We start from the raw sequence: 15,671 nt of genomic DNA, 5'->3' as shown, positions 1-15,671 counted from the left end.
ACCAGTAATTCTTGTTATTGAGCCACCTAGATTTTATTGGAAAAATATTTTAAATGCACCATATTATTACTCCACTGTACGTTTTTCATGAGAATCAATTATTAAACTCTCTCACTTCATCTCAGGCACCTTTTGGCTCAGTCAAGAGCTGTGTGAACGGCGTCATTCCTCAAAGAGCTGCTGGTTAGTGGGGAGGAGGATAATTATTTTCAGGGGCACTTCTCTAAACACATTTGCATCAGGCTTGTAGACTCATTGAAGTCTGAACATAAGTACTGTACAACATCAATAAATGGGGAATTTCATTAGTTACACTCCCTAAGTGCTTAAAATTAAACCAGTTATTGAGAACTGGTACAAAAAAGGCAAAACAAATTCAAAGAATGATTTATGCATCGAGGAAGTATTTTGGATTATTTCATTCAGCTTCAGCATGTTCAGAGGTCTTGAACTGGATGTTTGGGTACAATTTCCATTTCTCACAAAATGTGTTTTACCGACCATTATGGTTCAAAAAGATTTTCAGCTCCATCTAATTGATTTCACAGGTAAGGCTGGCAGGTTATTTATTATTATTATTATTATTGGTCAGTCAGTGTTTGCCTTCTCATTTAAAAAATAGAATAAAATTATGCAATTATTTTCTGCAAATTGCAGCACATTTTCGCCAGATAAACAAGATGTCAAAATGTCTTGTTTGTTCATTAAATGTTAAGAATCCAAAATCGAAATGTTAATTCAAATGTTTATTCACTTGTGGTAAAACTGGGCATTTTACATTTAGAAGCTCAATTGGCCTCCATCACTTCCGCATTTCCCTGGACGAGATTTAACTGCGAAGGTATTTCAGCACCTTGGAGAGCGGGCTCAACTTCATTGCTTTTTGACTACATTATAAAATACAAGCTGCGAAAGCTATATTATAACGTATTATAAGGCAGGTATATCTCAATAACTTTATGACTGGTATTCCCAGGGGCGTGTCCCCAGAGACTGCACAGCAATTTAGGCAGCCTAATGCATGAGCTGTTTTGGTTGCCATGAGCGACAGAGGGGCTCGCTTCCTTACAGAAAAGAATCAATAGCGCAACGACTGGATGTGTAAGAGACGAAAACCATAAAAACTTTAAATGGCATTTTACGTCACGAGGTGTGCATTATCCTATATATCGCATGCAAACAATTACGAATTACATGCCAGTCACAAATATGCTTAAAGTTAATCGGTGCCCCTTTCCAGAGGCATTTCGTGAAAGAAAAGCGAGTGATCCCTTTTGTAATAATGTTTGCTCCATTAGCGAGACAACACTCTTCATGTTGCGTGTCATTTAAATCCAATAAGATTGATTGTAACCAAAACGATATTAACATAACTGCTTATGTGTTGAATGAAACGACAACTCTATTTCTGCCAAAACTTTTGGGAACTTTAACTAGTGTTTAAGGGTGAACCAGAAGTATTGGTCTGTTTGTCATAGATATTATTTTCCTCTTAGAAGTGCCTGTGATTTATGTAAAAGGATATGGCCACTCTGTTATTTTCTTTGCATATTTTCGAATGATATTATCTTCGCTGAAGATGAAAAGGGATCTGTTGACTGAGAGACAGTTCTGTTTGACCGGTATCGGGTTGTATATGGCCATTGTCCGGGCTCTTTGGGCCATTGTTTGCTTATACATCCTCTGTCCGGCCGGGGGGCCCGGTTGCCGGCTGACCCCTCTGCATGGACCCGCTGGAGAGCCACCGCCTCCATACCGGGTCGGGAGATCGTCTTCAAACCGAGCCATTCTAGAAACGCGCAGAGTTGATTATAGAAATCCAAATTCACATCAGACAGAGAGTAAAGAAGAAGCATCACCGCGCGATGTAGTCCCAGCCACGAGCTCCTCTCATCTGTACAGGTCTGGCATCCACGAGAGCTTGTTCAGCCACCACACACACGGGGAGTTCCTTAAAGTATTCCAGCCATTCAGAGCTCATCTAAACACATCTCTGTTTTGAACCCAAAGTCAGTTAAAGTTTATACCTCCACGTTACACAATCCACCAAAAAGCGACCGTCCAAATCCAATCAGGATCATTTTCACGCCTCACTCGAAGGATTTAGATAATCAACCATGTCTTGAAATAAATCCAGCCAGCAATGGTCCCTTTACAAACTGTGGTGCAATTGAATGTAGTCAAGCCCACAGATGGTAAGATCCTGCTTCCCTGCGCGCAGATGCTGTTGCAGATGCTTCGATGTTTTCCTCCGATCTTGCCTGCACTCTTCGCTTTAACACATGATAGCACGCGCGGTCCGTCGCCCTCGCGTTTATATAGATGGGATGAAATGAAAAGGCGCAAACGACACTGACACCCTTTTTCCACTAGACCGTAGCCTGGCAATGAAATTTTAACCAATTTCTGCAGCCGCTGCTGCTTCTGAACCGGATCACGTGACTGTGAAGGAGCCTGTCAGAGGCTCCACCTGTACCGCTACTGGGGGGCAAGAGGGGGATACAGCATGTACCCTTCCAGACCCCGGCAGTCAATTAAACGTTACTCAAACCATTTGGACGGTAACTTTAAAGCACGTTAACAAGAATCCGGCACAGTATGTTAGGGATTGGTGCGTCTGAACTTCCCATAACTGTAAACAGATCGTTGATTTAGAAAAGGGTGGAGGCGGCGGGTGGGGTAAATCTGAACATTGTCTCCTGGCTGTCTGACGCCTTTCGGATGGGGTTTGGTCTCTTTCACATTTACATTAACTTTTCAATAGAGCTGTGCACGTAGTAGCCTACTAAAACCAGGAAGAAAATCGAAGAGAAACGTTTTTTGAAACATGGGATACCGCGGGAATTTCTAATGGGTTTTTTAAATGGAGCTTTCGATTTGACTAAATTAAGGTCGATGTTTTACATTAGTCAACCTGAAGATACTTTTGAGTTTTGCTTTATATCATAAATTGCGTAACCTCTTACATCCTTGATCAATCAACTTTGTATCCTTACAGCAACTTGAAATTTAGGTTTTTAAAGCACATAGACGGATTTGAAGACATATATGCGTGTGTGTGTGTCACAGTGAATGAAAAAAATCAATAGTGTGTTTTAGTGAAATTGGGGGGTGTTGACAAGTGGTCCAGCATGAGATACCAACAAATAGGTCACAGCTACATTACAAATTATCAAATGAATAATTAAAAACATCACTAAAGCTTTATTTATCACATGTATGATATTAAAATTCTGTAACCATTTCATAGTGAAATTGCAATACATGGAAAAACTGATTAGAAAACAGCCCTGATCTCTGCTCCTGAGAAGACATGGAGTAAAAAAAGACAGCAGAACTTGTCCATCTGTTCTACTACTACTTTCTTTTTTGCTTATGAAAATCAGCCAAAAAACCTTTTTTTATACCAAGTCTATAACAGTTTATGCTTAAAAATGTATACAAGTCTAATACAATAGTGCCTATATCTCATACCATTAAGGAGCCTCTCCATCATCCAAAGCAAATAAAATCTTTGTGAGACAGATTCAGATAAAAAAAAAAAAGGCCCAAAGCACCTTTGATTAAAAGTCTTATTATACCCTCAACAGTGTGGTGATAAACTAAAAGATGCTGTATCTCTGTATCTTCCTTGAAGCTGAGATTTAAGAAATGATGCATTGCACTCCTGACCGTATTAATTTGTTAAAGATCTCAGCAAATCCTGTTGTATGTGTGAAGGGCTCAGGGTTGAGTTCTTGCTACAGCTGTGTTAGCTGACTGGATGTGTTCCACCTGAGCAATGGTCTGATCACCGAGCGCATGAACTGAGCTGTCCGCGGGATTCTGGCCCAGAATGGTCTCAGAGTATCTACATTTTGCAGAGCCACACTGACAACGGAAGTACTTTTTCTTGATTTGCCAGTAGGGATCACCATAGTCAAAGCTGATGAAAGACAAAAGAAATTTTTTTTTAATTCAAGAAACCTGGGGAATTGCTTTGATTACACATGTATCAATGGATACATTAAACAAATAATAAGGACAAAAAGAGCTGGAAGAAAAAAAATATATAAAAAGGTTTACCCAAGCTCATCTCCAGCTTGAATAGCCTTGCTTGCATAGAGTGCAATTCGAGGGAAGCGCATGTCTTGGTGTTTGGTGAACACCCGTACCGGGAATAGATTTGGTTCACAAAGGTGATTCATAAATCTACTAACATTTCCATAAAACTGGGCATCAATGCAGTAGACACCTCCAACCTAGTAAATTAAAAAGCACCATTAAATACACACAAAGAGAAAAACGATTTAAAATAGGTGTGCTTGAGCTTATTCACATTTTAACATACTTTAGCGCCCCCTGAAGGTGGCATGTATGAAAAGCACTCACTTGAGAAAATGATAATCTTATATTTTAGCATAATTTTGAAAAGACTTGCCTTATTGTCTAGGTTGAACATGTAGGAGTCATTTTCACGAACATTAGCTTCTCCATCTGAAATGATTTCGCCAGCAAACCTGCTCACAAAGAAAAATCCTCAGGGCACAAGTATTGGACCAAAACAGCATGAAATTAATCATGCCTGAATAATTGATAATTCTCCTAATGGCTTTCATTTTTGTAGCAAATTTGACCTTAAATCAATATCCTTGACACTGCAGTCTGAAGGAGATTTCAGCAAATGTCCAAAGAAGCATCACGATAACTTAAAATGATTTAAAATAAACAAAAACAACTAATATACTGAAATATAGTTCATATTAATTAATTTATTTTATCTTTAAAGAACCAGGATTCCCTCTGTCCTGCATATGATTTTAAAAGTGCCATTTCCATACCTGAAATTTTTATAACAAATATAAAGTTTCTTTAGATGCACCAAGCCCTAAATAAATTACTGGGTAGAAATCCAAAAATATATTTAAAAATCCTAATCAAGTAAATCACAAACAACTAGAAAAGCCTTTGAATAATTTTGTTGTGGGTTCATGCTTATATTTATGTAATAAGCATGTTTTTATTATTATTATCATTATTATTATTAATGTGTAAAACAATAGATCTGAAGAAAGGGTCATACTCGCAAACGAAAGCTCCCTCATTAATATCTTGCAGTGCTCGGACACCCCAGCCCATCATCTCGGTCCTAAACACCTGCAGTCTGACCCTAAAGACAAGAGAATTTGAAAGTTACAGGAACATAAATTCAAAGTTTACAACACGTTCAGAGAATATGCAAAAATACATATATACTACTTATACTACCGAAGGCCATTCTGTATCACTCTATTTCGGCACGTTCTCCAACAGGAACACGCATGGTTACACTCAAACAGGAAGGGTGGATCATCCCTGCACATCTCTTTCAACAAGCGGCCATCCTGGGCACAAAGAAATCATAAATACTACTAATTTTAATAAGAAGCATTACACAAATCATATGGTCATGATGGAATCACAGCTTGATCATGATCAGTGACAGTTAATATGATGTGAAACAGCTGCGAAAGAGCTAGGATTGGCAACATCTATTGTTTATGGCACTGAATTATTCCTATGGCATTTATTTTGCTAATGTGAATAATTCAGCACTAGCAGCATCTTACCTTGTCATACCAACAGCGCATGCTGAGCTGGCCACAGATACAGCTGCTTGATGCACAGTCATCTTTACAACTGCAGTGCTATTCCAGTGAGAGAGAGAGATGAGAACTTCAAATAGCTGAAATAACAGTGTTAACCTACAATTCCCTGAGCCTCTTACCTGTAGATGTGTTATGTTCTCGTCTATATTCACTTGAGAAGTAAAACAGTTATCTGGAACGTATTTGAAGTTGCTGGGGCAGGGCTCATGGTCCACCCCATTCACGCATGTCACAGGGACGTCCTCATAGCCTCGGGACACATCTCTGAAAGCCAACACACAACAGTCCCACAATCAAATAATATTTCCCCACATTCTGTGAAAAACGTTGAATACATTTCTTCTTTCCAAAGAAAAGCAGGAGGCAGACTTAGAAATGTGTGGAGACTATAGATTTCTTGTGGTCAAGCTAAATGAATGGGATAAAGATCCAGGTGTAGTCAGTTTTCATTGGTTTTCAGTATGGAACAGAAGCTGTAAAAATCTTGTTTGAAAATAAGCAGCACCGATTAATTCAATATGAAAACTGCATTACAGAACAGCACGTGGACTTGAAATTCATAGGAGTTCCATATTCCAAGAAACATCTTAGCATTTATGTGGAGGCTTGGAATACTGTATTGAAAAATATTTTTAAGACAGTTGTCTCTATATTTTGCTTTAGCATGCCAGCAGCAAGTATCAATTTACATTTCCAATCATTTATTTTACCATAAATTGTAGTTCAGTTAAATATCTGTATGAACAAAAAGTCACAATTTTGAATATGTAACAAAAAAAAGTCTGTGGTATTACCCTGCAAAACAGAAAGATTTGAGCCTAGTATTCTTGCATTACCTGCAGAGGAGTCTTTCTCTTAGGCTGTCTCTGCCTCTCCGAGCATCGGTCAGCTTCTTATTGGTATTCAGGATTGTCCACACCTTGGAATTTATACTACAGCAGTCCAAAGGAGTCTCGCCGTCCTTGTTCTTCAGATTTACATCTGCTCCTCGTGACAAAAACAGCCTATACGGCATATATCCACACCACAAGGATGCAATGTTTTATTTCAAATCAAAGCTAAATACATGTAAAAACAGTTCATTCTTGGGGTGCGGATGACACAGAAGAACATACACAGCACGGTGATATGGAGTAACACAGAAGAGACTGTTGACAAAAGGAATTATTGAATAAAGTCGTTATTTTTGTTTTCTTCGCTTACAAAAAGTGTTCCCGTCGCTTCATATAACCCAGATTGTATGTCTGATGGCAGATGGAGTATTCTGACGATGACTTTTCATACCTTTTATGGACCTTGACACTGTTGTTTACTTGGCAGTCTATGAGACAGTCTCAAGCCTCCAGGTTTTCATCTAAAATATCTTAATTTGTGTTCTGAAGACGAACTGAGCTTTTACTGGCTGGAATGACATGGGGATAAGTGACTAATGACAACATTTTTATTTTAGGGTGGAGCATCCCTTTAAGATAAATAATGACACTATTGTATTTTAGAGCTGCTTTACAGCCGAATCTGAATTGTCTCCATGATTGACCAATCTTAATTGATTCTGATATTTTCCCATGTCTAAGCGGCTGCTTTTACACAATCTGTATTGTATAAAGCGCTACAAAAATAAAGGTGACCTGACTAAAAGTGGACCACTAGTAGAAAAATTAATGGAAGACACTGGAATTCTCAATATGGTGGACAATATATTTTGGAAATTTCCATCATCCAATTGATCCCAAAGACATTCACTGAAGGGACTTTGGTATAACATCAATATATCTTCTGTATTTCAGTGCTCATATAAAGGGTCTTGCACCCAGTTAACTAGGTATACTCTTTGTGTTCTACACTTACATTACACAGTCCAGCTGGTTCTGTCTGACAGCAATGTGGAGAGGCGAGTCTCCATGGATGTTCACAGCGTGTAGGTCAGATCTCTTGTCAAGCAGCAGCTGAGCGATCTCATCACAGCCAGAGAACGCCGCCCAGTGGAGGCAGACATTCTCCTCCTAGATAACACATCAGACCGCAAGCAAAATTCATCCCTGGATGATCAAATCTCTGGTTGATAAAATCTAGTGTTCCAAAGTTTGGGGTTAGTGTTAGATTAGTGCCACATGATCCTTCAGAAATCATTCTAATATTCTGATTTGGAGCTCAAGAAACATTTATTTTTTGTTATCAAGGTTGAAAACGGCTTTTTTCAGGGATTCTTTATGAATAGAAAGTTCAAAGAAGAGCATTTATTTGAAAAATGTTTTTTGTAACAATGTAAATGTATTTACTGTCACTTCATGCCTTCTTGTCGAATAAAAGAATGCATTACTTTTTTAAATGTTAGTGTACTTGCTCTGCCAGAAATCCATAATCTGCAGACAATGCGTTTGTGCAGTCTGATTTTAAAGATCATCAAACAAGGTGAAAGAACTGCATCAAAAAGCTGAAAAATTGAGATGAAATGCTCAGTCACAGACCTTATCTCTTATTTGGACATCAGCTCCCACTGAGATCAGCATCTTCACCTGCTCTAGATTCATGTTCTCAGTTGCCCAGGTAAGAGGAGCCCACCCACCATCATCCTGCGCAGAAGAAAAAACACAATCTCAATCAATTGTTATAATCCCTTTAGTTCCGCTGTCAAGTACTGCATATAACATTCTCAAAAAAATGTATTTAAGGGTAAATAAATATGACATGTACTCATGCACAGTGTTACCTTACAGTTGACGTCTATGGATGGAATGGAGACAAGATACTGCAGCACACCTGTGTTTCCTCCTTTGGCTGCCAAGTGAAGACATGTAGAGCCTCTCATATCCTGTGAAGTGAAGGGATAAATGACTACATTTTAAGCATGAACATACCTTGCAGTCTGAACAAATGGCATACAGTGGCTTAGGGACTTCAATACCTCATTAACTCAATGCACAGCATAAGATAACTGTAGCAAAACATTTTGTATCTCACAGATGATTGACAGAAAAAGACTGGCTATCATACCTTATGCCCAGTAGAAGCACCAGCTTTCAGCAAGTATTTCACTGTTTCTAGATGATTGTTCTCACAGGCGTACATCAGGGGAGTTCTCTGCTCCACATCACATATATCCACATTCGAACCAGCCTATAGAGAGATCAACAGATTATTTATATTCTACAGTTTTACATTCATTATATTGGATAAGCATATTTTATTAAATGTACTCATGGAAAATTGAATATTAAAAAAATTATAATAAAATCTAAAATAATAATAATAATAATAAAATAATCTAAGTTCAATACCCACAGTATCCAAAGTAATGGCATAAGGTCTTATTACAACTGTTTAATTATCATAAATAAAACATGTTAATAAAAATGAATGCAATAAAAAAAAAAAGGTAATTAGAAGAAAAATGTGACACTGAAGACTTGAGTGATTCAACTTTCCATCACCGGAATAACATTGAAACATTAATTTAAAAATAAATTAAACTGTTATAATATCTATCAATATCTGTTTTAACAGTATTTTAATTAAAAACATTCAGCCTTTCTGAGCATAAAAGACTTTTACAGTAACATAAAAAAAAACGTAAAGACCCTAAACTTTTGAATGGTAGTGTATACTTAGAAACAAATCATTTTTGAATGTGAATGGGTTTTACTAGCATAAGCAGTACCTGCACTAGTATATGGCAGATCTCTTTATGTCCTTCCTCAGCAGCACAATGCAAGGGAGTCTTCCTCTTCTCGCTGTCCATCCGCAAGTTTGGGTCCACACCTTCCACTGATTACCATCAAAACAATCACAGTTATCGATCACAAAGTTTGATATAAGACCGATTTCTTGAAAAAGGTCATACCCAGCATTTGCAGAATCCTCTGGAGCTCTCCTCTCTTAGCAGAGAAATACAGCTGCTTTGGGGGCAGCTTAAATTTCTTATACCTTTAAAAATATGTAATACTTATTTTAAGCAAACAAAGCAAATCTACAAATGGTGAACAGTCAAATAAATGCGTTTCAATCTAATGCATTTAATTAATGATACAGGATCAGAACATCACTGATGAACAGGACCAAAATAGGACTGATGCAGGTGCAGATCCTTACTTCCCATCCTCAAGAGCATTTAAAATGCTTTCCAGTGATTCTTTAGCAGGGTCTATTGCTCCACCAACAGTTACAGAGTCCACTTTAGCCCTGCTGTGAGACACATTCAAAACGAATATATAACAACATTAGTAGGGTGTGGATACACATCACAACATTATATGTGAACACAGAGATAAACATTTGCAAACACCAGGATGAACTACACTTACTCCATTAAGGCGGTGTCTCTTTTGAGCGCGGGCACAGCAGCCGTTGGCACTGCAGTGACACAGTCAGGTTTGGGGATTGTGACCTCCTTAGCATGACTAGCCTCCTCGCCGCAGTGGGGGCAGTAGACCTGACCTCGGATCAGAGAGGCACAGCTCTGGTGAAAGCGGTGAGAGATGTTCCCATCTGGCTGACACTCCATAAACCTCCCCTGGATTAGACACACCGCTATAATATTAGATTTGTAATTTCAGTGTATCAGGGTTTAACCTCCATAGCTGAATTATTATTCAGTCCAAATCTCTAAACATTAGGCCACGACTTCCATTTACTACTATCACAGGAGCGCCTTTACTGACGAGATGCACAAAAATGAAAATGAAAATTGCATTTGATTTTTTGCACAGCCCTATACCGACACCAAACTTTTAAATGCTAGCGTATGTTTTACTTACAGCCCTGCAGAAGAAGCCGCAGCCCGGGCAGCTCTGGTGTTTCACCATGCCCGCACGATGATCCTCACACAACACCAGCAAAGGAATCCTCAGAGAGGGACGCATCATTTCCTGCTTCAGAATCACCTTCCGACATAAACTCAGCTAGAGAGAGAGAGAAAAGTATTTTTTAATACCCACTTTCTTCAAATCAATTCACCATTCACTAATCGATCACATTAGTATAATGCATCATCATACATAAAAAGCCTACACTACAGTTACTGTGGGAAAGTAACTGTACTCAGCACCCTAAGACATGACCGTTCCAGTGGCATGAATGTAGTTAATGGTTTCATTTTGTTACCCTTTTACAGACAGATGTTTTGAAACCTGAAACATGCTTTACCTGGCCATCAACACTCTCTACAGCCATGCACTTGCCCTCAGCAAGAGTTACTACATCCTGGTTCTTCGGTGCCTCTATGCGACAGCTGCACAGTGGAGGTTCTAGCGAGTCATCAGCCTCCATGTTCTCTTTATCCTTCGGCAAACCTGATGAACACAAAAACATAAGTCCACTTTATGGACCCCTCACATCCAGCACACTCCCTCTTTGAACTGTTGCCATCTGGTCGACGCTACAGAGCACTGAGCACTAGAACAACCAGACACAGGACCAGTTTCTTCCCTCAGGCAATCCATCTTCTGAACAGCTGATAATAACTGCGAACACACTACACTTTATATTTATATACACACACACTTTATTTATCTAACACACATACTTAGTATACACTTAAATTTTTGCACACAATATATATGTACATACATGACTTCACTTTGTAACATACCTGCCTACAATTGTCATTTGTATATTGTCATTCACTGTCTACATATTTGTATTTTTTATTCTTTTATTATGTGTTTTATGTTCTGTCGCTGTCATTCTGTTGTACTGCGGAGCTTCTGTCACGAAAACAAATTCCTCGTATGTGTAAACATACCTGGCAATAAAGCTCATTCTGATTCTGATTCTGATTTAGGTACCAGAAAGCGAACCTCTTCTTCATTTGATTCTAGAATGTCCTATGCAACTAAACCCTCCCTGATCTGCCATTTGTTTCTTTCTGATTATGATGTAATATGAAATCAAACAAATATGCGACATAAGGTGTTTATTTTTTTACAAAAAGTCTGCATTTATGTTGTCGTGTGATCTTACTGCCTCACAATGTCAGAATGCTCTTTCTGAAACCTGTCTCTGCTCATTCTGAGATCACCCTATCACATAAACAGATAGGAGGTACACATATTTCATGAGGTGGTAGCATGAAATACATAAAAAGCAAGCAAGTGGTGGACCTCCAATTCTTTTGTCTCCAGGTGCAGATTTGATCTACCTGTGGGGATTGCTGTGAACATGCTTTCATGAGCCAGAGCATGAAGAGGCAGCTCTGTGTATTCTTCAGCGTGGCCTTGAGGAAGGTCCTCTGTTTCCTTGTTCTTAGGCGGTAAAGCTACAGTTTCTCTCTCAGCTGCTGACGTCTGCTTCTCTGGTTTCTCAGGAAGACTAACTCTATTTTTGAATGCCTCCTCAATGGACATTTGTCCACCTTTGGATCCAGCTGTATGTGAATCCTCCTGCAGGGTTTGGAAACAAAAATCGTAACTGTTCAGATTTGTCTGAGATAAATGACTCAATTTCCCACATATGGAATTAGTCTCTAATGTGCAAGATATCAGACCTGCACATTTGAAGTGGACAACGAGACATTCGGTTTCTTGGACCCTTTCAGTTTCTTTTTGGGAACAAAATTATATAAGCCCATTTTTCTTTTCTTCTTCTTGGAGGCTGCAGAAGAATACAAACAAAGGTACAGGTCGTTTGTTTCATTCTCTTGTTCTCTAAACAAAGAAGTTATCATGCTAAAGGTCCTCACCGGTTTGTGTTGAGTCTTTGAGTTCCTGAGGTAAACTGAGATGCTGTGTGGACGAGGACTCCACATCTCTCTCATATGCACTTTTCTCTCTGTTCATTGTCTATGTTGTTGCATTAGTAAAAACAGACATATACATATGAGATACATATATATATATATAAAGTATTTTCTAATAATCAGAATCCATTAGAATCCTGAAAAAAAATGTATCACAATGTTTAAACTGTGGCTAAAATCAGAAATGTTTCTAGATCATCATATTAGAATGATTTCTGAAGAATCATGTGACACTGAAGGCTGCAATAATGGCTGCTGAAAATTCAGCTTTGATGGGAATAAATTACATTTTAAAAATATATAATAATAGAAAACAGGTATTTTAAATTGCCAAAATATTTCTTGCAGTTTTTCTCAGTCACTTTGGTACATTTCTCAGATCAGAATTGAAATTCTCAAAACTACCCTTTTCAATTCTCACATCATCGTTTCACTTGTGCACATCAAAAAAGCAGTTTCTCATTTCTTTGAACAAGCTGCAAATGCTTTGGTACATCCATGCAAATGATTATGTACAATTCTCTGTTGTTTCCTACATTATCAGTTGCTTATGTCATGTTGCTCAAAATTTATTATATAGTTTTCTGTGCAATAGTCTTACCCCCCAAAACATCTAGTCTTTAGTTCATCGTATAAATCATTAAATGCAAAATGGTTAATCTAGTTGTCATAAACTTTTTTTTACACATTATTATTAGACTTTTTGTCAATTTGGCATGAATTGTGCAAGTGAATATTTACTGATGAACAGAAAGTAGATGATAAACCAATGATAAACCATTTCTCTGAAATAGCTCAAAGGTTCATCTCATGAATCTTCAGTTGGAAAGCTTATACTGTATAGACAGAGGACAACACAAGAGTTACACATTCTGACAATTGACTTATTTTCATCTTTGTGCCCATATTTATTTTTCCTTTTCTATATCACAATGACATTGTGAAAAAATGTTTTTTTTTGGCCAGACCACTAGTACTGTAAAAGTGTAACTGGGAATTCAATCCAGTCTCTTTCAGTCAATACCCCACATACAGTAATGAGTAAATGTGTACTTTTGAAATGATTATATGGCATACATAAGCATATGACATACTGTTCAATACAGTAACTGTCATCCAAAATGTTGCAATAGTTTACATCAGAACATCCCTCCAGAGAACTGTTATATTGACAACATGACTAAACAATTTGACTGTCTTATCCGTACACAATGACACAAGGACTTGTCGTTCTGATGGCACTGACATGTTCATTGACACAGATATTTATTTTTGAGAGATGAACTAAGGATTTTGAGCAGAAGACTGGCTTTTGCAGGTTATCCATGGTGTTTTGCTATTTGTACAAGTTGTTTTGAGAAATGCACTTACTGTTTTGCAAATTGTGAGTTTGATTCGAGAAATGTACCAAAGAGACTGAGAAAAACTGTAATATTGTTGTTTACTGTATTGTCATTAAATAAATGTTGCCTTGGTGAACATGAGAGACCTTAAAAAACATTTTTTTAATCTTTAAATAAGTGCATAAGTAAGATAACATGTATAAATGTGTATAAATCTCCGAATCATATTCAGAAATGTTAGCCCCATTCACTTTTGGTTAACAAATACCCATGACTTATTACTATGAACTAGAAACTACATAAGCAAACAGCAGGCTACCTTCAGAGCAGATGGAGCTGGCGCGGGTCTAACCATGGTTTTCCAAGCCAAACGTGGTGGATTAGGATTCACACCTTTTAACTCCTCCGACCCTCTCTGGGCATCCCCGTCCTGTCTGGCTGCAGGTAAGGACAAAGTGGTGATGCTCTTGGCGGCATAACCAGACTCAGAACTCTGTGTTTCTGGAGCATCTTGTTTATCTTCCTGGATAGAGCCATGGCTTCCTGCAATGATGTTTTCAGCTGGTAGCTTGGGGGATGTCTGGCCAGAGAGTAGCTGAAAGCCAGCCCCTGTGCTCTTTGTGCTGTCTAGAGTACTCGGTTGTTTACAAACTTTTGGAGCAGCACCAAGGGATTTGGGCTTCCTGCCTCTTCTCGGAGGGTCAGCAGGGCTGTCCACACCTACAAGAACAGCATGATGAACTAAAGTATGTAAACAATGTGCATTTCACACTTGATACGGGAATCAAATCTGAAGAATACCAGATGCTTTTTTTTGGTATGGGATGCATTAACTGACCAGAACTTGCACAGTGACAGGAATGTCATTATGAATAACCTTGAAATCAAGGAACTCACCTTTCTTGGATTTGGCCATGGCAGGGGGAACCTGGAGCAATTTAAGAAGACCTCCAAGTTCCTTCCTCTGTGAGAATTTGCAGTGTTATAATTCGAAACAGAACAATAATTGGTCTGATCAATATTTGCATGTTTCATTGCATGTGTTATTGTGTTACTGTAATGTGTTTATTGGTACTGATGGATGCAAAATAATGTATATATCAAGCTCTGAAGTTCTCCCTTTCCCAAATCTAGTAAGCTGCCTAATTAAAACATTTTGGCCATCAAATGCTGTCTGGATATCACAATAGATTCTGAGACACGGCCAACATATCTCCCTTCGGCCCTCAAAATCACTAAATCTTACTTTATTTGCATTTCTAGAAAAGCGTGAGCGCCTATTAGGTTAATGATTCCCTGTGTCTTATTAACTGAGGAATATAACATTTGTTAATGTTTATGTCAGACGCAGCGCGCTCATTAATTGTGGGCGGAATTAACGTTACATGAACAACATAAAACAATTTAACGTTAGCTAACAGACGCGCATGACACCAGCCACAACAAATCTACAAACTACATTCGTCGTGGGATATTTGTCTACGAAAACGATTGCTTTGCACATGCTTACCCGTTATCTTATGATGGTTTGCATTTTTGTAAAATAACTCAGTTCAATCCAAAAGTTTAGAGGCTCGTCTTCCTCTCTCCTCCACTTCCCTGCTACATGAACACACTGCGACTGTCACGTGACCACGCCGCGCGCTCTACTGGTGGGGGAGAGTTTACTTTAACCCTCAGAGGCCCGTTTCAGAAAGAAGGTTAACGTATTCAAATAGAAAAGAGTTATTTTAAATAGTAAAAATATTTCACAGTATTACCGTTTTGCTGTATTTTGGATCAGTAAATGCAGTCTTGGTGAGCTGAAGAGACTTGTTTAAAAAACATGAAAATCTTACTGTTCAAAATCTTTTGACTGGTAGTGTGTATATATACATATACACGATTTTTTGTCCCAGTTCAACCATGGTACCCACTACTGGGCAGGTGTACTGGGTGTACCCCATATGCTCTTGTCAGATTGTGCTA

The 15,671-nt window shown here is 38.3% G+C and overlaps 2 protein-coding genes across 3 annotated transcripts in view; both read right to left on the bottom strand.

The window, feature by feature from the left end:
* LOC128008966 (voltage-dependent N-type calcium channel subunit alpha-1B-like) overlaps positions 1-3,071 on the bottom strand; it is a 92,961-nt gene extending 89,890 nt beyond the window's left edge. The window contains exon 1 of the mRNA XM_052592918.1: positions 1,526-3,071. Coding sequence (XP_052448878.1) covers positions 1,526-1,788 — 263 coding nt within the window. The 5' untranslated portion in view covers positions 1,789-3,071. The remainder of the gene's footprint in view (positions 1-1,525) is intronic.
* A 113-nt stretch (positions 3,072-3,184) lies between these two features.
* Positions 3,185-15,371, bottom strand: LOC128008940 (histone-lysine N-methyltransferase EHMT1). Of its 2 annotated transcripts, none has more exons than XM_052592916.1 (24): positions 15,214-15,371; positions 14,601-14,667; positions 14,023-14,423; positions 12,304-12,403; positions 12,109-12,215; positions 11,764-12,004; positions 10,770-10,915; positions 10,382-10,525; positions 9,929-10,137; positions 9,717-9,809; positions 9,469-9,551; positions 9,286-9,392; positions 8,622-8,744; positions 8,338-8,439; positions 8,096-8,200; positions 7,476-7,630; positions 6,464-6,631; positions 5,747-5,891; positions 5,589-5,666; positions 5,248-5,363; positions 5,063-5,149; positions 4,421-4,499; positions 4,066-4,241; positions 3,185-3,925 (listed from the first exon to the last, which is right to left on the bottom strand). In XM_052592916.1, exons 2-24 carry the CDS (start codon positions 14,617-14,619, stop codon positions 3,724-3,726), a joined length of 3,186 nt encoding a protein of 1,061 aa, XP_052448876.1. In that variant the 5' UTR covers positions 14,620-14,667; positions 15,214-15,371; the 3' UTR covers positions 3,185-3,723. The 2 variants fall into 2 exon arrangements, with proteins under 2 accessions (XP_052448876.1, XP_052448877.1); XM_052592917.1 differs by having other exon boundaries at positions 9,717-9,806.
* Positions 15,372-15,671: the final 300 nt, after the last annotated feature.

This window comes from Carassius gibelio, chromosome A5 (assembly GCF_023724105.1).
Source record: "Carassius gibelio isolate Cgi1373 ecotype wild population from Czech Republic chromosome A5, carGib1.2-hapl.c, whole genome shotgun sequence".
Lineage (NCBI taxonomy): Eukaryota > Metazoa > Chordata > Actinopteri > Cypriniformes > Cyprinidae > Carassius > Carassius gibelio.
The sequence above is the reverse complement of the archived record's forward strand: the minus strand, read 5'-3'. Positions and strand labels throughout refer to the sequence as shown.

Coding starts and splice junctions, on each gene's coding strand:
- LOC128008940 (XM_052592916.1), bottom strand. Junction 9,552..9,716: donor AATGCTCTTGAGGATGGGAA/GTAAGGATCTGC, acceptor ATATTTTTAAAG/GTATAAGAAATTTAAGCTGC. Junction 5,892..6,463: donor AGAGAAAGACTCCTCTGCAG/GTAATGCAAGAA, acceptor GTTGGCTTTCAG/AGATGTGTCCCGAGGCTATG.